This window comes from Aplidium turbinatum, chromosome 18, assembly GCF_918807975.1.
Source record: "Aplidium turbinatum chromosome 18, kaAplTurb1.1, whole genome shotgun sequence".
Lineage (NCBI taxonomy): Eukaryota > Metazoa > Chordata > Ascidiacea > Aplousobranchia > Polyclinidae > Aplidium > Aplidium turbinatum.
In genome coordinates, this window is record NC_137489.1 from 1,293,942 (window position 1) to 1,317,799 (window position 23,858).

At 36.2% G+C, this 23,858-nt stretch overlaps 1 protein-coding gene across 2 annotated transcripts; it reads right to left on the reverse strand.

Annotated features, from left to right (window-relative positions):
• Window positions 1-1,225: 1,225 nt before the first annotated feature.
• Window positions 1,226-23,356, reverse strand: LOC145787464 (DBH-like monooxygenase protein 1). Of its 2 annotated transcripts, XM_082599211.1 has the most exons (18): window positions 23,278-23,356; window positions 22,857-22,931; window positions 21,779-21,880; window positions 16,620-16,712; window positions 15,032-15,142; window positions 14,695-14,847; window positions 11,573-11,660; window positions 9,061-9,233; window positions 8,519-8,593; window positions 6,868-6,966; window positions 6,249-6,348; window positions 5,789-5,967; window positions 5,266-5,360; window positions 4,328-4,484; window positions 3,047-3,183; window positions 2,585-2,690; window positions 2,088-2,177; window positions 1,226-1,777 (listed from the first exon to the last, which is right to left on the reverse strand). In XM_082599211.1, the coding sequence occupies exons 1-18, from the start codon at window positions 23,338-23,340 to the stop codon at window positions 1,649-1,651; spliced, it is 2,025 nt and encodes a 674-aa protein (XP_082455337.1). In that variant the 5' UTR covers window positions 23,341-23,356; the 3' UTR covers window positions 1,226-1,648. The 2 variants fall into 2 exon arrangements, with proteins under 2 accessions (XP_082455337.1, XP_082455338.1); XM_082599212.1 differs by lacking the exon at window positions 16,620-16,712.
• Between the last annotated feature and the right edge of the window lie 502 nt (window positions 23,357-23,858).

Consider the following 23,858-nt stretch of genomic DNA (forward strand, 5'->3'; position numbering starts at 1 on the left):
GTAGAAATACAACATCATTTAAAATGTGCTTGAACTGCCTTTTGAAAACTTCAATAACCAATGTTTGACAACCAGAACGTGCAAAAAGATATAAAGCTTACTGTCTACAATGCAATAGTTATCACGATATTACTATATGCTTCCGAAACCTGGACCACCTATCGAAACCATATTACAATTCTTGCAAGCTTTCAACAACGCTGTCTGCGCAAAATTCTGAATATTAGCTGGAAAAAAAAAGAACAAATTTGAGCGTGCTAAAAGCGGCTGAAGCAACAAGCAATGAGTCCGCATTATTCAAAATCAACTCATGTAGTGTCACATCAACAAACTACAACTCAGTTTGTTGATGTCTGGGGAGGATGCGGTGTGTCAACTACACCGCATCCTACCCAGAGATCACTTCCTACACAACATGTTGATGGAAAAAAGGAATACCGAGGAACTTATGAACTTGCTTGGGTTGAATAAGAATGTTGATAAGCTGGCAAAGGCAAATGGAGTGAGATGGTATGGATATGTTTTGAGGAGGGAAGAAGACGATGTTTTGAGAAAAGCACTGGAGTTGCGAGTGGATAGTCGTAGGAAAGAAGGAAGACCCAAGAAAACGTGGAAAAAGCCAGTTGCGGAGGAAAGCAGCAAGGCTGGCTTGATAAGAGAGGATGCTTTAGACAGGTTGATGTGGAAGCAGGGTGTAAAGACGATTGAGGAGATCTGTGGAGCACGTGGAAGAGATCCGCCACCCATGGTAACCTGGAGTCACCGAATTAAAACTGGACAACTACTAATGCTACATGTTCCTTTAGGAATACGATTATACCACTAACCAATGCAGACGGAAGTACATGAATGCAATAAGTTGCGAAATGACTGGATGCAAGAGAAAGTCCCGGTTGAAGTGCTGCAAGTAGGCCTATCAGTTGTGTCTGTGCGTTGTAGGTTCTTCATATTGCTTTATCAACTTTAATGTAAATTAAAGCACTACTTTGCGTTTATTTGTGTTCAAAGCTGTGTTCACAAAAATAAACGCTTTAGATGTTGACATAACTTTCAAGTTGTTCTCTTTTTTAGCAATTACAGGATAAACAAATAAAATCATTACCTTGGTTTACAATAGAAAAATTTTCTAGCGTCAAACGACCAATGTCCACATATGTAGACGATTTTCATCTCTTTTATTTCGATAAATTTTGTCATTGTAAAAGCTAAAATCTTGTCACTAAGTGTGTCAAACTTGATTGAACTTGTTTCAACGAACGTAAAATGCCAGGAAAGTACCACAAGCACTTAAGGGTTAACATAGGACAATTATCCCTTTGAGCCAGCTGACTGTACCAATGTAAGCTATCTAGTACTCCACCATAAAGTTGATTCTTGCTTTGAACTTTATTGAGTAGTTGCAGAAGAAAAAAAAGTATCAACAATGGTGGGAATGGAACCCACGTTATCAAATTGGCTACTTTCCTAACTCTCCAACAGCTAGACCACGCTGCTGACGGCGAACGTTCAGTTAATTTAGTCACATTACTGCAGTCAGCTAATTTAAAAAATGACTTTTGATTGGTTGATAAACCTCATCCGCTGCAAATACGTTAGCTGAGTGGGTTAGGTATGCGAAGGTTCGGACTTTTGAGTTTGCAGTGTTTGTTCAATTGACGTCACAAATGTTAGTTTGTAGATCCGTGGGAAATCCAGTAGATGGCGCCTTGCACACTTTGATTTTAGGCTTCTCTTCCAATGGATGTTTGATTGGAATTGCTCCCCGCAAGGAAAAATGCTGTGAAACAAAATCATATATGTCGGCATACGTTCAGGAAGGTAACGCCTCGGACATTTCAAATAATCGTAAATGCTTCTAGAAGAAGATTTTCAACTTCTAGTTTAACAGTCAACTCAAGATAAACTATGATTGTCTTTATTTTTCGATTGTTTTGATCCAATCGTGCTGTGAAAAAAATGTGCAGTATTCACGTAAAAGAAGATGAATGTTAAAAAGTTTAGATGTTCATTAGAAATATTGTTTTTTCTGGCAATAATTGAAGCTAAAATTCAAGGTTGTTATTCGTTTCATCATAAAGCTTTCATACCTTTGAGGTGGGATGGACGCACACTTGAAACCTTTTGCTTTGACGCATAACTTCGCTGAGGGAATCGGCAGATTTTCTGTCCCACTTGTACTGGATAATCGAAAGAAAAAGCAATGTAAATTAAATAAAGTAAGAACAAAGCCTCCTGCACAATAACATCAACATATAATTTATCAACATTTATCAAAAACTTGTAGTAGTGATATGGCCGACATTTTAATGACACGTTTGAAGGTGGCCAAAAATTTTGATTTTTTTTCTTTTTCATTTAGTCCATAACACTTTTAAACTATCAGATATGAGTTTGCACATAAAACTTCCACTAACTGTTGTAGAGCAACTTTGAAATACCTGCACAAAGACAACAATGTCTTGTTACAAAAGGAAGCATTTGCAAGATAAAACATGCTTCACACTCAAACGTTTTCTTCAACTAGAAATGGTCAAAACTTCATACACATTGCAACATGATTGCAAACAAAAATAACTTAACTTACGTTTGTGACGACATCATCGAGACTTTGATTTGCCATTTCTGGTGGTGACGTAATAATGACATTACTTAAACTGAACTTACTGACATGATGGCTCAAATTGGTGTAGCTAAAATATATATCAAAAGTTAATATATAGCAGTCTAGCAGGTGTTATGGGTAACTTGCGCAATTGCTACTTCATTTCGCCAAATTTGGTTACACCAAAATGCACTCGTTGATACGGTCAATAACTAAGATTTATAAGCAATGCCAGTTTAAGCGTTTATTGTCATCTATAGCAAGACTTTTCAATCTTTGCTATTGCGCGACATAATTTTAGAAAATATTTTTTATGCCAACTTTTAATTTGTCTGGCGACCTTAAAATTGTAATTTGTTACCTCGTTCAAGTGTCGCCCGCTATAGTTTGGAATGTCCCGATCTATGATACCACGTGCTTTGATCAATACTTTCTACTACTTACGTCCAACTTTCAACGCCCATCATTGTCGTGAGTGGCCTCAATCCAGCTGTTGGAGCAGAATAACACTGAGTCACTGGGATTTTAGGATAGTAGTGAATGTAAAAGAGACACATTTCTTGTGTTGTTGCTGGACCTCCCTTCAAATAGAACAACACATAAAAATATACAATAGATGCTAAACAATAAATACTATTAATACTACAAAAAGTGCTCAATGCCAAGCAAAAAGTCAAGCGAACTAGATTCTATTTGAATAAGGACCTTTTGATGATCCTCCTTTTAGGGTGAAACAGGCTGTCAAGGGTTTAGAGACTAATAACTATATTTGATACAACAAATGATATTAATACTACTAAGTGCTAAATGCTAGGCAAAAACATAAGCGGAGCGAATTACATCAACTACAGATGCTATTCACTGAACACCTTGACAGCCAGTTTCTTCTATATTAGGTTCATCTGAAGGTTCTTATTCAAGTAGAATTCTATTTGAATAAGAACCTTGTGATGATCCTATTAGATATAGGTGAAACTGGCTGGTGAGTTGATTAATGAATGATATCTGTAATTGATATAAAAATATACAGATGATATCATACGTGTCAAGTCAATTTATTTTGTTTTAATATCGCGACATATAAACAAAACAATCAGAGTAAACGATAAGTAAAAAAAAGTAAATGCAACCGCTATTATCCACGTAATATTAATAACTTGCTTCACCCTTGGTGGGATTACTCGTCTTTTATATAAAATATTATTGCATCACAAAACTTTTTGTTCACGAAGATTCATCAAATCATTTCAAAGATAAAAATTATCGGTTAGAAACTTTTTGTGCTAAAAATAAAACAAAATTTTAGTGCATGGAAAGTGGTTAGAAAGGAAACAATTTTTTCGGGTAAGTATTAAACGAAGACTAAACAAAATATAACATGGCTCATTGATTTAAAAAACCCAACTACTTATTCTGTGCTTGTTCTGTAAACTACACTAACAAGTTTCTTTGTGGCGAGTTCAAGGCACATTTTCATACAAGCTGAATTCAAAGTTCTGAAATCACTCATTGTGATTTATATTAGAGATGCCAATTCGATAAAGTGACGACTATCCCACGCGAAACAAGCATTTGAGCACATTTCTTGGCATTATTCATTTCATACTTAGTGTAGGATTAAAATGTCAACCTTTTTGTTAGCTTTAACATCTTCAATAACCTGCACATACTTGGCTGTATCATGAACATTGTAAGGCCTTGTTTGCAACTATTGCATAAACATACCAAAGTGGCTCGAGATCTTCCGGCGGTTGAATATTCGCAAACTAATTGAAAATCGTCTTCTTTCCTAAATTCTACTTCCTGTGGTAAAATGAAACCTTCATGAAATTCAAATTGAAAATTGTCATTTTTGGCTGGAAGAGGAAGTTCTGTTCCATTTCTAAACACAAGCGTATCCATTCATGTCATCAGTTGTTCATTATTTAGTTAATATTTGTTTATTAGGTAACGTTCAGTAATTAGTTCAAGCCTCCTCTGTGACTCAGTGGCGCCTCCAAACTGGAAACATGGGTTCAATACCTCATCGTATCATACCAAAGACTTTTCAAAAGTAGTAATCGGTCTTGTTTCTGTTTTGAGATACAGAAAAGGAACGGATTATTCAACGGATATACTCACTTATCACACTATTATAACATTTTTAATTTATTTCCCAATTTTGGAGTAGTTCTTGGAGAGGTTTAGCCAGCTGTAGCGCAACCTTTAAGTTATTTGTTAGTTCTAAATAAAACTAGCTGAAACTTAAACCCTTCGTTATGTACAGTAATAAAGAATACCTTAGGCCTTACTATCTCATCTAAATTATACGAAAGCATCAATATAATAACATAACTGAAATTACAGAAAACAAAATTGATCATGTACGTTTCAGATTTGGAGTTTACAGACTGCGAAAGAATATGTTTGAGAGAGATGTTCAGAAACACATGAGAGTTCGGATGAAAAAGATTCAAAAGCGTTTTACAGATTTACAATATTCTAACACTAATATTAAAATCAAGAAAATAAATATAACCTTGTCTCAAAGAAATAAGATGTTTGGTTAACAATATATACTGTATATATAATATATAAAATAATAATATCAAAGATTATATATAATGCACAAAATCAAATTAAAATACACAAAATTTAATGACATGTGAAAACGCATTTCAAACCTGACATGTCTTAACGTCAGTTTCCGACCTGCAGTGTGGGCATGCAAACCTATTCTGTAGATTTTGATGGAATTTATATTCTCTTTTTCCATACCCTAATAATAAAATATAACCTAAATTTGCCAGGTTTGGGAACTTGTATAATACATTGAGAAAGCTTTCGTCGTCGTGAAAGTAGATTCTTCAGTATTTGGAAAACCACAAGCAAGTAAAACCCCAAAAAATATTTAACTAGAGAAATCTACTGTGAAAACCATTAGAACAACTTTGAAAACTATTTAACACAACAACGTCTTAACAGCCCTAAGCTGCATAAGATTCATTGCGAAAGATATCATGGAACAGTTTTACGGAATGATATTCATAGAATCAAGGTTTTTGACTTTTTCATTGTATGTTTTTTGTGTATTGACTAGAAAGCATCAAGAAAATAGTATTATTTGGTATCTTTAAACAAAATCAACTATTTAACTAAGGAAAAACTGTCTGTCTTATCCCTTATCTGTGATTATCCAACACTTACATTTCCAAAGCAAGCATGGTCACAGCCAGTATAAAGTTTATAGGAATCCATTTGTGGAGGGATAAACGTATGTAGTTGAGATAATAAGACTAGTCGACCAATTTCCATCATTCCACCATCGTACTTCCTCAACGTTGGAGTGTAGTAGATTCTTAGTCCAGACGAGTCTTTGATCATCTCTGAGATAATATAATAAAACATTGGTCACTTTTATCGTACCCCATTCTGTAAGAACCACTGCGCAACAAAATGTGTGGAACACAATCTGTTAATTATGAGCCGGTAGACGCACAGGGGCAGCTAAAGGGGCAATGGAAGGTCAAGATGGTGCCACCAACAAGTGCGCACATTTTTCCGACATTCTGCAGCACATTTTCCTTCAGATGGCTTAAATTTCATACGGCCATACAATAAAAAAACAAAATAAGATACTTTATGTTTGTAAGAATTTTCTACAAACCTTTCAATTCGGGATTATGATAATGAACCACCACTTTTATATATTTGAATCCATCTGGTCCTCCAATAGGGTTACCTGCATTTTCAGGGAGGAGTTTTGGCTGAAATGAACAGGGCACAAATCACTTCAAAGCCAGAGAGTAAGAGACAATATGACTGATCAGCTGGTGACATAGCCTACTGCATGATCTTATGTTTGGTGTGTTGCATTGTAGATAGCTAAGTCCCAAACAATATCACAATAATACTAAGAGGGTGAGAAAATAAACACAACCAGTCAAAAAAATGACTCTTTATTTAGTGACATTTTAATAAGAGTAGAATAATAAGGTTCAACTGACTGAAAAGAGCTATAGCAATTTGCAATAAACTATTAAACCAGGTGGTTTATTTAAGTGTGATTTGCATTTAAGTAAGTTAGTTTTGTTACATAACTGCAGACAAGACGCCACTGTTTCGACCTTTAAAGTCTCAGTGCAGTAAATCGTTAGTACAATATAAATAATGCAGGGTGGGGATTTTTTCCAGTTGTGGTACGCAAGGAACAACATTTGTTGTGTCCAAGTAAATGCAACAAACCAAAAATTATTAAAACTTAGGAAAGAATGGGAAATACTCACTCCTCCTCCAACGGCCCAACCATCAATCATTGTATTGCAACTTTGAAAGTCTGGATGTTTGTCCGAACAATCTACACCATGACCAGCTATTTCGCTACTCTGCAGAACATATAATATTGCATCAAGTTTCCATTCCAACGTTGAAATAAAACTGTATAATTGTGTAACGTTATTAAGATCACGATCGAACGAAAATGGAAGTCGATGTTCTCGAGTTTTATCATTGTTTCGTCATTGTTTCATCATTGTTTCATGATTGTTTCGTCATTGTTTCATCATTGTTTCGTCATTGTTTCGTGATTGTTTCGTCATTGTTTCGGATCATCAGTGGTGCATATGTCTTGGCGGGAATCGATGGTTCAGACCAAGGAACAGAGAGTGTCTATTGACTTGTGCTTCAACTGGTGAAAGGTATTACTCATCCAGAGTTGTCATACTCATGTTTCATTTCTGTTTGCCAGTGCCACTTCCATTTTTGTTCGATTGTGGTCTACATGACTTCTACAATTCTTAATGACTTCCACAATCCACATCCCTATAATTATTAATGTTAGCACAAAAGGAAACGATAGATAAAACACACCGGAAAATCATAAGCAATAAAATTCAAGAATGCACGCACACACAAATGTCAGCAACAATGAAATGCTGACGATAAAATATTTTTAAGGACTCATCCGTAAATCTATTGTCATAGACTTTATTATCAAATAAAAGTACAAGGCATCCAGGCCGGATAGCGACTGTCAAAACAGCGACTGTCATAATGGCGACTTCATAATAGCGACGTAATGAAGTGAGCGACTGTCAAAACAGCGACTGTCATAATGGCGACTGCATTAAAACAGCGACTGTTATGATAGCGACTTAACACTTTAAACCGAACCAAACCGAACCCAGCTACTACAAGGCAGAGACCTGACTCAGCGAATGAAAAGATACGTGACAATGAACACACGAATCACTGTTGTACAGCAAAATCGAGGCCAGTATGATCTGCGGCAGTTCCTTCGAGCCCTTGCTCACAATTTAGAAATAAACGTGGCTTGATTTTTATTGCAAGACTTTTGGTTGTTTTAAAGTCCCTTTTGGTTTCAATCTTTTTCTAGACCCTGAATTTTATTGCAAGGCTTGACGACTTTCTGTTGTTTGGCTTGACTAGCCTATTTCTTTTTAAATCATGTGACTTCTATGGATAGTCCAAATAAAATGTTGTTTTAAAGTCCCTTTTGGTTTCAATCTTTCACTACGCAGTGTTTGCCTATTTGTGCGTGCATACGTGTGTAGAGAGGTGTGGGGGATGGAAGGTATGTGTGGAGGGGGTGAAAGAGTGCGTGTGCGCGTAAGCCTTGGATTTAATAAAAGAAGTGAGGTCGCTGTTGTGGCAGTCGCTGTTTTTGATGAATCGCTGTCGTGTAGTCGCTCTATTGACAGTCGCTGTTTTAAATGAATCGCTGTCGTGTGGTCGCTCTATTGACAGTCGCTGTTCTGACAGTCGCTATTTGGAACCCGAGCCAAGTACAAGCACCCTCATCTTGTTAGAGAAAATGCAGACGTCACTTCAATTTTAACAAGCAATAAAGTAATTCATTATTGCTAACGCCATGTGACAAATATGACCAACCAATCAAACAATGTCTTTGGTTCTTACCTGCAGGTCATTGCAGGCGTATGTGTCTATATGGTGAACTATCAAGCGATAGTCTTCGTCTATTATTGCTTCTTGCTAAAATATATCACAGATAAACTAATAATGAAACAATACTTTAAATATATTACAAGCATCACTATGCATTTCTTAATTTGTTATATGAAAGGGAAAAAGCTAGCTGCAAATTAAGTAAATTGATACATTTTTTAGACAGGTAAATTTTTTCGGCACAAAATATTTTAAAGCATGTTTATTAACTTGCAATTTCAAACGAGAAAGCAGCTTATCTGCATCACCGAATTGACATTTGCTTTGCTTTTAACGTACAGTCCGTAGTTCAAATTTCAAAGATCCCTCATTTTCGAGATTGTTTTGGATATTTGTAGAATATCAAAGCAATTTTCTAACATGTACAGATGAACCTTCTTGTCACGGTGTTGTACCAGACAACCACTTTATCTGGTTTAGATCTGGTGAAGATCTCACAAAGATCTGGACCAGATAAAGTGGCTGTCCGGAATGTTTCCAAAGTAACAACCAACCTTAACAACATGGTGCTTTTTATCAAATTTAGGAACTTCAAGCAAAGTGCATTTGTGATAAGTAAGTTGTGTTGGAATCACTGAGTTGTTCGATCGAAAATCATGAATCAAAATGTCGGTTTCTTTGAACTCGTCGCTTATTTGCGGTTGCAACAGAAAGATAAACTTTGAACCTGAAATATAATAATAATAGTCCTATTTTTACTTGCGCCCATTGTGATAACATACAGTACACTGCAATCACAGATGCGATACAACAGACGACAGGAAGCAGCAAAGTGATATATGGTCTTCGAGTCAGCTGCTCCCCTTGGTTTGGTTTGCCATTCAGTGTCTTTGCCGAGACACAGCCGCGTGCTCTGGAGCGGTGTCGAACCCACGTCCTTTCGAACGTCGAGCATACGTTCTCACCACTTGGCTACGCAGCCGACATTAATAGATCTTATATTATGAAATTATTTGAGATGCTGTTAACATATCTTATTAATTTACCTCTACCTTCTATCCTCTACGACCCCGCATTGGAAGAAAACAGGCTACGTAGCAGTTAACCTATAGCTTCTATCAAAATATTACGAACATGGCTATCCTAAAATAATCCTGAATTGCTACGTAGTTGACAAGTGAAGGGTGAGTATCGTGGATTCTGTCAGATATGGCCTATACAGAGTTGTCAAAAATTGAGCTGCTGTGTACGATAGAGCTCTTCAATAAAGGTTCTGCAGAACATGGTTGGATTCACCGAAAGTTTCTTGTTATATTATGGAAAGCTATTTGCTTCAGTATATTGATGGGTAATTCCCCATTCGGTTTGAAGTATATCTACCTTCTCATCGAATACAATGCATATTTTACCTCATTGCTAATAATATTGAAAAATAATAATAAAAAGCTAAATAGTTTAGTTAAAAATATACAGTAGGCTACTTACTGACAAATATTGCATTATGTTTTAGTTTCTGTCCGGCATATTAAAATATTTATTTAAAGTATACCAAATCCGGAAATAAGTCGCCGCCCTAATGGAATGGGTTGAACAAGTGAATCGCACAAAATCAAGACAAGTTGCATGTTTTTTTTTGTATTTTGGAGTCATGTGACCAAGCATCGCTCCCGGGGAAACTACTTGGTAAAAGACAATCGGGAAATATGTTTGTAACCGCAGTATATGACACTAAGTAGCCTACGCAGACAAAGACATCGTTATTTGGTATACAAAAATCAAAGCTACAGTCTGTCTCGTCATAATGTAGTTGTCTTTCAATTAAAATGAAATAATTTTCTTTTAACGTTTAGATTCAGAGACCAAATTTATTTATTAGGTTCATTGTATTCATATACATTTATATAATATCTTCAGATGGTTGCTCAAAAGTGTAATTAGGATTCTCGTTAATCTATTTCAAAGCACTGCGTTTGGTCATTGCAATGAAGGTTTTTTTAAGTTTAAACAAGGGATGGTATTAGTAAAAATACATGATTTAGATTAAACGTGTCTACTGATAAAACATTTTATTGATGAAAACTTTATGAAACTGAAAAGAAATTCATTTCCTAACCCTATCTTAGTACGAGCTGTTTTCGTACGCCGAAAGCACGTCACGGGCTATCTCAGCCTCGTGCTATTTAATCGCAAATGACGGAGCTATGAAAATCACAGAACCAAAATATTTCACAAGATAATAGCCATGTGGATTGTGTGTATAGATATTAAATTTTTACTCAACAAATTTATTGAAATAAAGTGTTTGAGATGAAAAAACGTCAGAAAATCGGTTTTTATTCTAATTTCCCAAAAAATAACTTCAAACATGAAATTTTTGAATTATAACTAAAGTAAACAAAAAATTACTTTTGATCATTAGTATAAGGCATTTTTGAACGTTTTTACATTTCAAAGTAATTGCACTACCATTTATATTGAACTAGCATTAACATATATATAACTAGCATTGCACGAAAATGTGTAGCCACCTGGGACAAAATGCTTATTGTGAAGATCAGGAAGGTAGAAAAAGGACCAGTTTAGGTTTAAAAAATTCGCAAAGAATAAAAACTAAAAGTCAAGAAATTTCACATTTTTAGCATATTTCCCTCTATGAAATATTTCACTAATAATGTGGGGCGTGCTCATAAAACCCCTTGTCGCTACAGATAGGGTTAAAGGAAAAAATCGATATCAGCAATAATTTGATGATTGTTTCCAGAAAAAAAGCAATACTTCATGTAAATTGAAAAATCTGCTTGTAAAGACTTCTTTACACTGCATCTGGGAGCTAGTAAGCTACCAACTTACCTCTGTGCTGGAAAGTATGATCATATACTAAGTAGGAACCTATACAAGTATACATTACAAATCACCAATGGGGTATGATTGGATGTCCTCACACCAAGACCAACTCACCTCTGTGCTGGAAAGTATGATCATATACTAAGTAGGATCCTACACAAGGATACATTACAAATCACCACTGGGGTATGATTGGATGTCCTCACACCAAGACCAACTCACCTCTGTGTTGGAAAGTATGTTTGTTAAAATTTCCATCCTGATCTGGATCATCGTCATCATAAGCGTATATCACTCTCATTGTGTCTGTCTGTGTCGTATAACAAGTGAAATATTTCATTGGAAATAATAATTTGATGAACAGTGCTTATTATGTTGCGACCCAGTGAGTAGCAACACGACTATACACAGCTTTAATCCTGACAGTGGCATCCCGAATACAAAGGCGGTGGGGAATGGGATGACTTCAGAATGAGGCCAGTACTTTTTGTAAATCAGTTTATTGCGGTAGAAAAGAACTAATCGTCTTCATCAGAACGTAAAAAGAGCCTGGCCGGTCTGATACAAAATACATCATGAACAGAACGTAGAACAATGAACGGCCACACCACGAACTAAACTTAAGACTAACAGTAATAATAATATAAGTTATATCCATACCAAGACATACTGGTATGCTGTTACGTGCTTCTCAGAGCATTTAGCCACGACACATTGATTGCAATGCGGCATGTAACAAAATGTGCGACGTAAAACAGACGCTAAACCATGTTTATGTATCGATGCCCCAATTGCAAGAATGCAACCAAGCACTCTATGCATTCCAATCCTGAGGAGAGTAGATAAACAAAAGTGCGTAACTGACCTATGGAGAGTCTGCAGGGGGATATACAAACTCTAGAACAATAATAAGCATAGAAAGCGACTTCAGAAAGTGTAAAAACGACATACAGTAGCTCGCAGGAACAAAGCTCGCAAGAGGTACAGTTTTGTGAAACCTTTTAAAACAAACATAATTTTTACAATAGCTTGTCCTGCACTCAAAGTGACATACCATCTCTGATAGGCAATAACTCATTTCATCAGTACAGTGTATCCTATTAGTAGGGGCATCATCTTCCAAACAAGCTATAGAATGGTTGTTGAGTGTTTTTTAATAAGAATACTGCCTATAAGCAGCTGCTGAAAATGTTGCGTGTTGTTTGAAAAGTAAGTTTCGATAAAGTTTTACAAAAGTGTAAAACTGATTTAGTTTATATTTGTGTCAACCACGAGTCCGATGAAACTCAAAGTCGAACAAAGACAAATAATCTTGTTCTACTTTTTCTTCTGGCTTTATTCCCACTTCAAGTGGAGTTTCCGGTGTAGATTGCAGTCCTCTACCACTCCTTCAGCAGCATCTTCTTCCTTCACTTCAACTATTTCAATATCTTCTATCACACAATCTCTCCATTTTCTTTTCGTCATTCTCGCTTACTTTTACCAAATTGTCTTATTCTTCTCCGACATAATATTCGTCTCTTCGTAAGACGTGACTCAACCATTTAACCCTCTGTCTACCGTGGGGTCCAATGGACCCCAAAACAAATTTTGTTCTGCGATTTCTCAGGACATATAGCAGATGCGATATTGATATACCTTGACTTTTCACAGCTTTGCTTGATCTTTAGGACAATATAATAATTATTGATCTGAAACAAAAGTTGGTAGCCTAGAAAAAAATAACAGCATCTTGTACCGTGGGGTCCAACGGACCCTAAGCCTGCTGCATTCGAAGTAATCTTGTATAACAACAGCACTAAAAGAGTAGTCGACACTATTGACAGAATGGTTAGGAAATACACTTCCAAAAGAATGACGAGAAGATGGCCGATAGCTCTATTTTACAATATGATCGATGTCACTGCTGTCGATGCTTTTGTGATATGGCATCAATTGCAAGGCAAACATAGCAGCACAACACTGAAGCATGCATGCATGAAAGAGAAAAAGCGTTTAGATCCAACTAGGAAAAGAACTTGCTGGATTACCAGCTTCGACTTCAATATCAACAAGACATCTAAATCCGCAACAAAATAAAAGAAACAGCTGTTGAAGATCAGGCGGTAAAATCAAAGAAGGCTAGATGCTATCTTTGCGAAATACACAAACATCAAAAGTGCAGACAATTCTGTTCTACTTGCAAACTCAACGTTTGCCAAGAACACTCGCAATTCATTTGCAATGAATATATAATATATATATACTCAATAATATATAAACTCACAATATTTCTTGTGAACTAATATGTAGGCCTAATATGCATTTTTTAGCCAAATGTCTCAATAGTGTGGCCATTGCTCAAGAATAGACCAATTCCGTATCCGTTTGCTTTGTGCAAGGTCTACTGTATGACTTATTTCTTAAATTTCGAGTATTTTTGGTTTTTCTACAGTGTTTATAAGTTATGATTTTTGTAGTCTGTTACGTCCTTTCCTATTGAGCTTTAATTTCATCATCGGAACTGATTTTGTTTGTTCAAAACAAGTACTTTAAAATTTGTCCATTGGACCCCAACGGTAAAACTTGCATATTTTTTTTTCGGTAGACATAGGGTTAAAGCATGTCTCTCTCAGCTTGTCTTCGACAGATGGTATTCTACTTGCAAAGTTCTATTGATGTGATTTATAGCTAGGAAAAGTCGGAGAGCTGTTTGTTTGTTTTTTGTTTGTTTTTTCATATCTTTATCCTACATTGCGGGAAAGCGGACTTGAGCGCTATGCATTGGTGTACGCCTTCCGACGTACACCTGACCCACGCTGCAGCCGACTGCAATGTCTGTTTTCGGTTGTCTACTCTACTTATGACTTAAATTTGGTACTACCCATTACTCGAAATCGATCACTGGGTAGAGGCAATTATCGTAAAGTTTCTTGCCCAGAGAAACAACAGCAAGTGCGGGTGGCTGGAGTCGAACATGCAGGCTCTCGACTGCGAGCCCAACGCGCTAACCACTCTGCTACTATCAGACTATCAGTGATGAGATTGATGTTACCTTAGACATTGGCATACGAAAGTTATTAAATGCTTAACACCTAATGATATTAACCAAATGATAGAAAATATTTTTGGAAAGCAATTAATGACTTTGGTATCAACTCCTTTCTAAACCGAAAAAACCGTAGTTCAATGCTAAAAGAATACTGTATGTATATAATTTTGAGTGACATAACTTTGACATATGTGTACTAACACTTATATATTGCTAAACTGCACATAACTGCAGCAATTACCAAAGCAGAGGACAACGCAAAATTTGAATAACAATGCATAACAAGAATGCATTGTCTTCTAACAATACTCACAGTGATGGGTCGGTCTTGCTTCTCATCACAAGCTGCCAATTGTCTGACAAACTTCAAGAATGTAACTCCATCGCATTCCCAACCTTCCAAAAGTTCCACATTTTGCTCATCATCAAGAGGAGGATAACCATTGTGATCCAATCCATGCCTATCCTGATACAAAAAAATTGATCACTCCTCACATTTCATTCACGATCCTAACATCACGTTTAAATGATTTCACTTCAAAGAAAGCAAAGTGTCCAAAAATTCTTGTAGCTTAGTCTTTCAATTTGAGTTTAATCACAAGCACACATGGACAGTACACCAAAGGAGCACATGTACAGTATCCACTCACTGTGATATGAGCTTTTCCATTATCCACCCAACCAAGATGGATGTCCGCATCTACCATGTCTCCATTAGGTGAAAATCCAATTGCAATCCAACCAGTGGTATTAACTGTAAGCTGTGGCAAAAGAAAAATAAGAAGGAACAAGCTGTTGGTATTTTCAGGCTCACGTCTGGAGCTTGATATTATAATAGCCTAATACTGCTTTTGTAACTTAAAAATATACATGTATGCAGAGATGGGCAAGATCACCAGTTTGGTGATCTTGAAGATCAAGATCACCAAGAATAGGTGATCTTGAAGATCAAGATCAAGATCACCAAACTATGTGATCTTGAAGATCAAGATCAAGATCGTGATCTTGAAGATCAAGATCACTTTTTGTGTACTTGAAAAAAAATAAAGTTTTTGATCAATGATGTTGCAAAAAATAATTGCTATAAGCAACCTGGCTAAAGGTATACAGTTGGTATTGCTAACTCTTATTTTAACTACTCGATCACTGGTCTAAGAATTGTAATAAGTTAGTGACTGTTGCTATTAGGCCTATCAATTGCTGACGTAGTTTGCGTAGAACCGCAACGTCACACCTAAGGCCGAGGTTAATTACAGTAGTACGGTACTGATAAAGTCGCAAAATTTGCAATTAGTTTTATACTTTTTATTCATAATAAATAAAAAAAAGTTTGAACTGCATCATTTTTTACCAAATTTTTGTCTGGTTCATGTGGGAGTTTTTATTCGTGTTACTAAGTAGTTTTAACTTTCACTTCATTATGTCAATGTTTATTGCACTATTTACTCATCTGGCAACATTGATACTGTTGTCTGCTTTCAAAAACGTTCAGAGGTTTGCGGTGAGACAAACCACTCCATACTCAGACCTTAAACAAGTCTTGGTCTGGTTAATTTGCTGCAATAAACCACTTTACATGCCAAAGTCGGCTAGAGTCCAGATTTTTTAACACCGCCATTCTAGACTTTTGAAACATCTAAAATTGAGTCAAAGAAAGCAAACATTTCTATAAAATTCACACATGGAAATTGTGAACAAAGTTAAATCATTTTTTATTATACGTCAACATAAAGTACACGGAAGTTGACTTCTTTATTATGACCAACACAGAAAACTTTTTCAATTTTGAAATGGTAACGCTGACCAAATTAGATGGTGATTTTAAATCGTCTTTTGTTGGACACATATTATATTAACAGTGGCTTAATGTTAATAGTTGCCACTAACTACTTTGTACAGTATGAGTTCTAAAAAAATGCCTCTATCTAGTAAGTAAACTTCAATTTTAAAGTGATCTTGATCTTATTGTTTTTCAAGATCACACAAAAAAAAGTGATCTTAGATCAAGATCAAGATCACCAAAAAAAAAGTAAGTGATCTTCAAGATCAAGATCACGCCCATCTCTGCATGTATATTATCACGTTTTGACGCAGTGAAAAATACCTATTTTGCAATCATTTTACCTTTTAAAATTCCTTAACGTTTTATTTATCTCTATTGAACGGATTTTAACATGTCATTTTTGATTTTTAAATTATGCTTTCTTATTAGATATCAGTCTTTGGTAACTCTCATACCTCAATAGTTATATGTGAAGTGTTATAGGTCCATGTCATTTGAAATTGCTTTTCATAGTCAAAGTAAGTCTCTCTTGTGTAGCGTAAGTTCGACTGTGAAGTCACAAAGATGCAATGCAAACACAATAACAAGAATACAAAAATAAAATTTACAACCATCACTTATGCAAAAGTTATACACGTTTCAAGAAAGTAGCATATCAGCAAGTAGCTGGAATTGGAAGATGATGAAAATGAGCAAGTAACAACTGAGCGAGCGGAAACTTGGCATGTCACAAGTCAGCTGCGCTAATTCAGTTTAGCAAACGATGACCAAGCAAGTCCGATGCTAGCTGAAAATTTCATTTGCTGACTTGCCAGTAGCTGAAATGTACTTGCTGAGTTGTCGCATACCGAGTGGTCAGACGACCGTTCTTTTTATTTTATCGATGAATTGAAACGGTGATAAACTGTTTTATTTAGATCAACAACGCACAAGTACAAACTAATTGACACGGCGAGAAGAACACAATAAACATAGCCAGGTCAGAGACTTTAAAGAACCGGCCTGCGCCTGCCACGCCCACGCCCGGGGGAGCGGAGTGATTTTGGGGTGGCGATGCCCCCGGAAGGGAAGTCCACCAGCACAGGTCGCGGGATCAGGCTGGGGAGTCTAGGCTTTACATCAGGGATCGGCAAACTTTCTGTACTACTGGGCCAAATCTACAAACTTCCGATAACGTGCGGGCCGCATAAATTTCAACCTATAAACAATCGCCACATTATCCTTAAAATCATGGCGCACCTGCAACTCTTATTCCTGTGTCAATTGCACAATGAGACGTGTTTGTTGCCGTTTCATATTTATTATCAAACACGTATTAAAACGCAATGCATTGTTTTTATTTACTTATCATTTATCAATGTGAAGGATGATGTTGTTTTTGTGTCATGGCCAAGGTGTTTAAACCAACTGGCAACTTTGTTGATGATATTTGCAATACGTCATTCAAATGACGATCTGACAGGCGAGTGCGAAGTTTATTCTTTGAGTAATTCATTTTTGAAAAAAGCTGCTCACAGCAGTGTGTGCTTCCAAACATGCACATTACACGTTTTACATGAGAGTTACCGAGTAATGTCGGACACATGTTAAAGGGCTTTTTGTTATGATATAAAATAAATTCATGCATAGATAATGATGAAACTTTAGTTTATGAACTAAAAGTAAGATCGTTCGAGGGCCGCAAAAAGTTTGTCCGCGGGCCGCATTTGGCCCGCGGGCCGCAGTTTGCCGACCCCTGCTTTACATGATAGTATCACTTTTCTCTGGAGTCAAGTGTAGCAAGAATTAACAGCGATAGCCACGTCTTTAGCCCATAAGGCCGGGCTCATCAGTATTGCACCACTAATTCATGCCACATAGTTCTCTACCGCTGGTTTTGTCACTGAATTGAATCCTTGCTTTTGTGAAAAGAAAACAACTAAACTAACTCTAGCCAAAGATATGCACAGTTGAGAAGAAGCGATCTTCCTGGCGTCAGCACTACCTAACTACTGCTCGCTGTTCTATAGTGAGTATAGTCAGGTAGTGCTGACGCCAGGAAGATCGCTCCTTCTCAACAATGAAAATATGAGCTATGATGAAACTGTCTGTACAGCAAATAACTTTAGATTAAAGAGCAAAAAAATGAACCGCTGAATATTTTTTTTAGCTTAAGCAGAAATTTAAAAGTTTCCGTAATGGTTTCCTTCCTTCCTTTCTTTTTTTTTTTTGTTTTTATTTTTTTTTCTCGCGCAACGCTCAGAGTTCAAGATGGATACCACTACATCTTGCAGCTTTACAAATTGTCCATATGAAATGGATTTGTTTCCTGTGTGATAGAAGATTTTCTGGAAACTTACTTCCTTTCCATTCCAAGATCCAGTATTTCATATTTCTCAGTTTTAGATTTGTATCAAATCTATTACAGTTTGTTCTTAAATCAGTGGATAGAAGTAAATGTAGGTTGCAAAAAATACCTGACAGTTAAGTCAGTGCTTTTGAATAAGACATTTTTTAGGCAATGAACACCAAAGTTTATCCTTTACTGGAAATATAACTTGTGGTATCTCCAGAAAGCAAACAAAGTACTTTGATGTAGTTCAAGCTAAAAATATCCTCAAAGCAACACAGGCTGCCGAGCGCGCTTGTTTACTTTGGTGCTATTGTGGAAAGTTAAAGTTGTAACATCTCACCATAATGAAACCTGCGAATTCAGTGCTTTGGAACTGTGTTCGTATGACAATTAAAAGGTCGTCGAACCACAGTTCTGAAAAATCTTTGTCATCAGCATAAACAACGATATCGAAACATGAACAGTGAACACCACATTTATTGAATTTTAAAGTAATGCAGCTGGGTGTCCAACGTTTTTTTCGTAAACAGTTGCAAACATGCTTCTTCACCATGCTAAGTATAAGAAATTCAAATCATTTAACTCTATTTGATTAATTTCCTTTCAGTCTGATGCTTCTTATTCGGTCTTTTTATGACAAAGAAGACTGCGGAGAATTATTTTTTATGCCAGAATTCTTCGTCGTAGGATGTGATCTTCAGGATATAACCTTGTTAATTAAACGCGAATTTTAACACGACTCTGTGACCATATGTATCTATCCTATGGCTTAAGAGGGAGAGTTGAAGTTATGTAACAAAATTATTGCCCGCATTTGTCTTGTTTATCCTTTGCCAGACCTCACTATGTTACACGCTAACAAGTCTCATGGCTGCAATTGTACTCGCATTCATTGTTTATTGAAATTCTCAAGCAACTAAAATTAATATTCCTAAGAGCATGATTGGAGAAGTCAAAGGGGCAGAAACAAACCAGATATCATCATCAGTCGTTATCTCCGCCTGCGGCAGATTGCGCATCAACATGGCTTATTTGCTTCCAAGAGTGGCGGTTTTGAGCCAACGCGCCCAGTGTCGTCAAGTGGAGTCCGGTCCATGATTGGATGTTGTCTGCCACGTTTTCTTTTTCCTTCTACTTTGCCTTCTGTGCAAACTTTGCTGATTCCGAATTGTGATCTTTTAGTGTGGCCGAACAGTTTTAAAACTTTTGATTTTATTATTGCTGCAATTGGATGTAGTTTTGTCATAGTTAGAAGATCTTCTATTTTTGTGTGATCAAGTAACCTTTTGTTGGTCATGCTTCTCATGATGTGATTTTGGAAGGTAGTGAGTTTTTTCATTGTTAATGATGTCCAATTCACGCATTCTAGACCGTACAGCACGACTGGTAAAACGTAGGTGTTGAAAATTTTTGCTTTCAGTTTGATTGGGAGTCTATTGGATGTTAGAATCTTTTTGTTCTTTTCAAATGCTGCCCAGCCTAAGCCAATTCGGTGTTGCACTGCAGTCTTTCCATTGTTGGTTGCGGATAGTCGGTGGCCAAGATATATGAATTCTGGTACTTGTTCTATTTGTTTTCCATAGAGAGTGCGATTGAGTGTGTTGTTAGTTTTGTCGGTTGTCATACATTTGGTTTTGGACACATTTATTTGGAGGCCGAATTTAGCAGCATTTTTTGACAGAGCATCTAGGTATTCCTGCATTTTCAGTTTAGAATTATTCAAAATGGCCATATCGTCTGTGTAGCTTAAGTTGGATATTACATGACCGCCGATGGTGAATCCAGTTGTACACTTATTTTCTGTTTCTGAGATTATTGCAGCCGCTACGATGCAAAACAGGATAGCAGACAAGACATCTCCTTGCTTAACACCTTTTATAATATCAATTCGTCTGGTTGTTCCGATGTCTGTTTTGATTAGTGCTTTAGAGTCGTCGTACGTTGCTTTCAAGAGGTTGATGTATTTTTTGTTGATGGAAGTTTTATCCAGAAGTTGCCAAAGGTAGGGTAATTCAACACTGTCAAACGCTTTTTTGAAGTCAATGAAGGTGATATGAACGGGATTGTTGAATTCAATAGACTTTTCTATGATTTGTTCCAACGCTAAGATTTGCTCGATTGTTCCTCTTCCTGGTTGGTAGGCTGCTTGTGTAGGGGGGAGGGATGCATATAGGTCATTTTTTACGCGTGCCGCAATGATAGTGATAAAGAGCTTGTATACATGACTGAGTAGACTTATTGGACGGTAGTTGCTGCAGTCGAGTCTATTGCCTTTCTTGTAGATTACAATTATTAGAGCTTCTTTAAAATTGCTGGGTATCTTTTTCGTTGTTAAGATAGAATTGAAGAGATGAAGCAGTGCTGTGATTAGAGGTTCGCCTCCTGCTTTGAGGTATTCCGAGTAAATGCCGTCTATACCGGGAGATTTGCCATACTTTAAGTTGCTTATAGCATTAGATATTTCGCTTCTTAAAATAGATGGGATTTTGTCAGAGGCAGAGTCATCGATGAGTATCTGTTGCGGATTGTCGTGATAGAGTTCTTCATAGAATTTTGCCCATCGTTCGAGGATACAGCTTTTGCTCGTGAGGATGTTTCCTTTTGCATCTTTAATTCCCCAACTGATGTTTTTAGGTTTTGTTTTAAGCTTCTTTATGGCAGCATAATAGATTTTGTGTGGAGGTAGGGTATTGAGTTCATCGATTTTATCTTCTAATTGCTTCATTTGATCTTTTTTCACCCAGCATCATTTTAAAATGATTTGAGGTTTAATGCTAAACGCCCAGAATCATTTTAAAATGATTTGAGGTTTAATGCTAAACGCCCAGCATCATTTTAAAATGATTTGAGGTTTGATGCTAAACGCCCAGCATCATTTTAAAATGATTTGAGGTTTAATGCTAAACGCCCAGCATCGTTTTAAAATGATTTGAGGTTTGATCCTGACCTTAGAAAATAGTAACTGAATTTGATGGATTAAATAAGCCATACTGTATACAGCAACTATAATACAACAACGTCATCATAATTGGCTAAATGTAAACTTCTTGAACTTATAGTGTGATACGAAACAACAACTAGCCCGGTCAACAAGATGCAATGTGGTTGGTATTTAAAAGATATTAATAGACACTTATGAAATGTTTATTCTGAGAGAGAAAAAAAAACAACTTGTTTTTGACAAAGTTATTAAATCTCAATAGGAATTCATGAATCCCTGGTTCTCAACTAGTTGCTAAAGTTAACAAACAACCAATCGATACTCATAAAGCAAATACTAACCTCGGTTCCAATAGCCCAGGCAAAAATCATCAAATGGCAACTGTCAAAGTCCGGATGTGGGTTTGGAAAACATGGTTCGCTGTTTCCAGCAAAGGTGCTATGCTGCAAAAAAAAAAATTATGGAAATGCTAAAGCAACTAAATTTTAAGAGGAGTTTTCTTCATTCAGCCCAATAATGACCCCTTGACTTTGCTGTCGTATTTCGATTTTTAATAAACTTGAATTGGTTAAAACGCTGCCGTTTAGGCTTCAATGTCCACAATGGTTTATTTGTTAAAGATGATATTTTGTTAGTATTTTATTTGCTTAAATGTTTTTAAGCATACAAAAATCACCTATAAAACTAACTATAAGGGATTGTCAGAAACAGGTAAATTTTCTGTAGTTTCTGTGGCAAGAACATTGCAACGATTCCAATGATGTTGTGCAATGACGTGGGAATTCAGAATACAATGGAACCATCAACGAACGTTTATGTTGCTCACGTGTGCAACTAACGACAAGCAAACTTGACAAGTTGGTTTGACTTTGTTATTGAATGATAGATGTTAGAGAAGGAAGACTTTCCCTGCTGTAGATTGTGATGTAGCCTATGTTTTGAGGGAAGACAATGTTGAGTACAGACAGAAAAGTGAAACTCATATTGGAACATGTTTGTACAGAAACAACAAGATTTAATCAGTGTGCATTGTGATGTTATAACGACGTTGATACAACACTATTGTCAAGTCAAATTACAGTTTCATGGCTACTAGAGCTGTTCAAAACAAACTTTTGTTTGTCGAAATGCAATTCGTTGCAAAAAAAAAATCCATTTAAAACAAAAGAACTTATTTTTAAATTTTAAAATATTATATAAATTTACAATCTTTGTGAGATAAAGGTATCCCGTAAACTTTAGGGTAGGCTACATTATGCATAGATTTGTCATTTATTTATTTATTTGTTTTAATCCCTTTAGAAGATTGTAGATTAAAGATTATCGTTTACATTTTAAATATTAAATCATTATGTCAGCAAACTTTAAAAATTGATGGTGAAATCTTTAAAACAAGTCAGTGTAGTGTTGGAATCTTACCTCCAAGTCAGTGCAAGCATATGCATTCATATGATGAATTATCGAGCTGTATTTTTCTTCAACTATTGGTTCTTTCTAAAAGCCATAACAGAATTTTAAGCGTCAATTATTGATCAATGATTTAGTGTTGTTGCAACCACAAGATACCAAATCCATTACCTTAACTGGAAAACTTCACATATTGAAATGAACTAGCATCTAAACAGACAAGCAAATTGTCCTTTCGCAAATATTCCTTCATAGCTTTTTTTAAATAAAATTACCATTCCAAGCTTATGTCGGCCTTCAAATTTAGAAACTATTTTCTCAGGTTTAGCACAACGTTTTAAAAGTGGTCCGAAAAGCAAAGAACCGAGTTTCTATTCTGGACAGAAAAAAAAACATCTTGGCAATACTGTTTATTACTCAAACCACAACTAACCTTGATTATGTGATGCTTCGTATCAAGTTCAGGAAGTTTGATTAAAGTGCATTTGTAATACATTGGTTGGATTGGAATTGCTGAGTTATTTGCACGAATTTCAAAAGTTATAGCGTCAGTTTCTTTGAATTCCAGGTTGGGTGGAGGTTGGAGTACAAGAAGAAATTTTGTACCTGACGCATGATTGGTTCGAATATAGCACATCATTTAGGTTTCAGGGTAACACCATATTGATAACGATATTGTGATCTTACTTTATTTCATCAAAATATACATGTTTAGTACCAACAAAGGTATTGCCTAATACAAATATTTAAAAGATATTAAGCTTGTTGGACAAATTTCCATCATATTTGAATCCAGAGCCAGTATAATGGGTTAGGGTTAGAGTACATGCCTATTGTCAGGAAGGTACCAATATAGGCTTGAGGGAACAGTATTTCTAAGCTTCCTTGAAGAACACCCGGTGAAAAGCTTCCACAAACAACCCCTGAGAAAAAGTCCGGGTGCTTTTTGTTTAATCCTACACGTGATTAGCCTAGTGTACTTCGTCTAACAACACCAGTGTTTGAATTTGAAAT

What these genes read in the sequence shown, in the direction of transcription:
- LOC145787464 (XM_082599211.1), bottom strand. Translation starts at nt 23,340, where the DNA reads ATGTATTACAAATGCACTTTAATCAAACTTCCTGAACTTGATACGAAG. An exon ending in ACGCCTGCAATGACCTGCAG is followed by an intron (nt 6,967 to 8,518) that starts GTAAGAACCAAA and finishes TATGTTCTGCAG; the next exon opens with AGTAGCGAAATAGCTGGTCA. An exon ending in TCATAATCCCGAATTGAAAG is followed by an intron (nt 5,968 to 6,248) that starts GTTTGTAGAAAA and finishes ATATTATCTCAG; the next exon opens with AGATGATCAAAGACTCGTCT.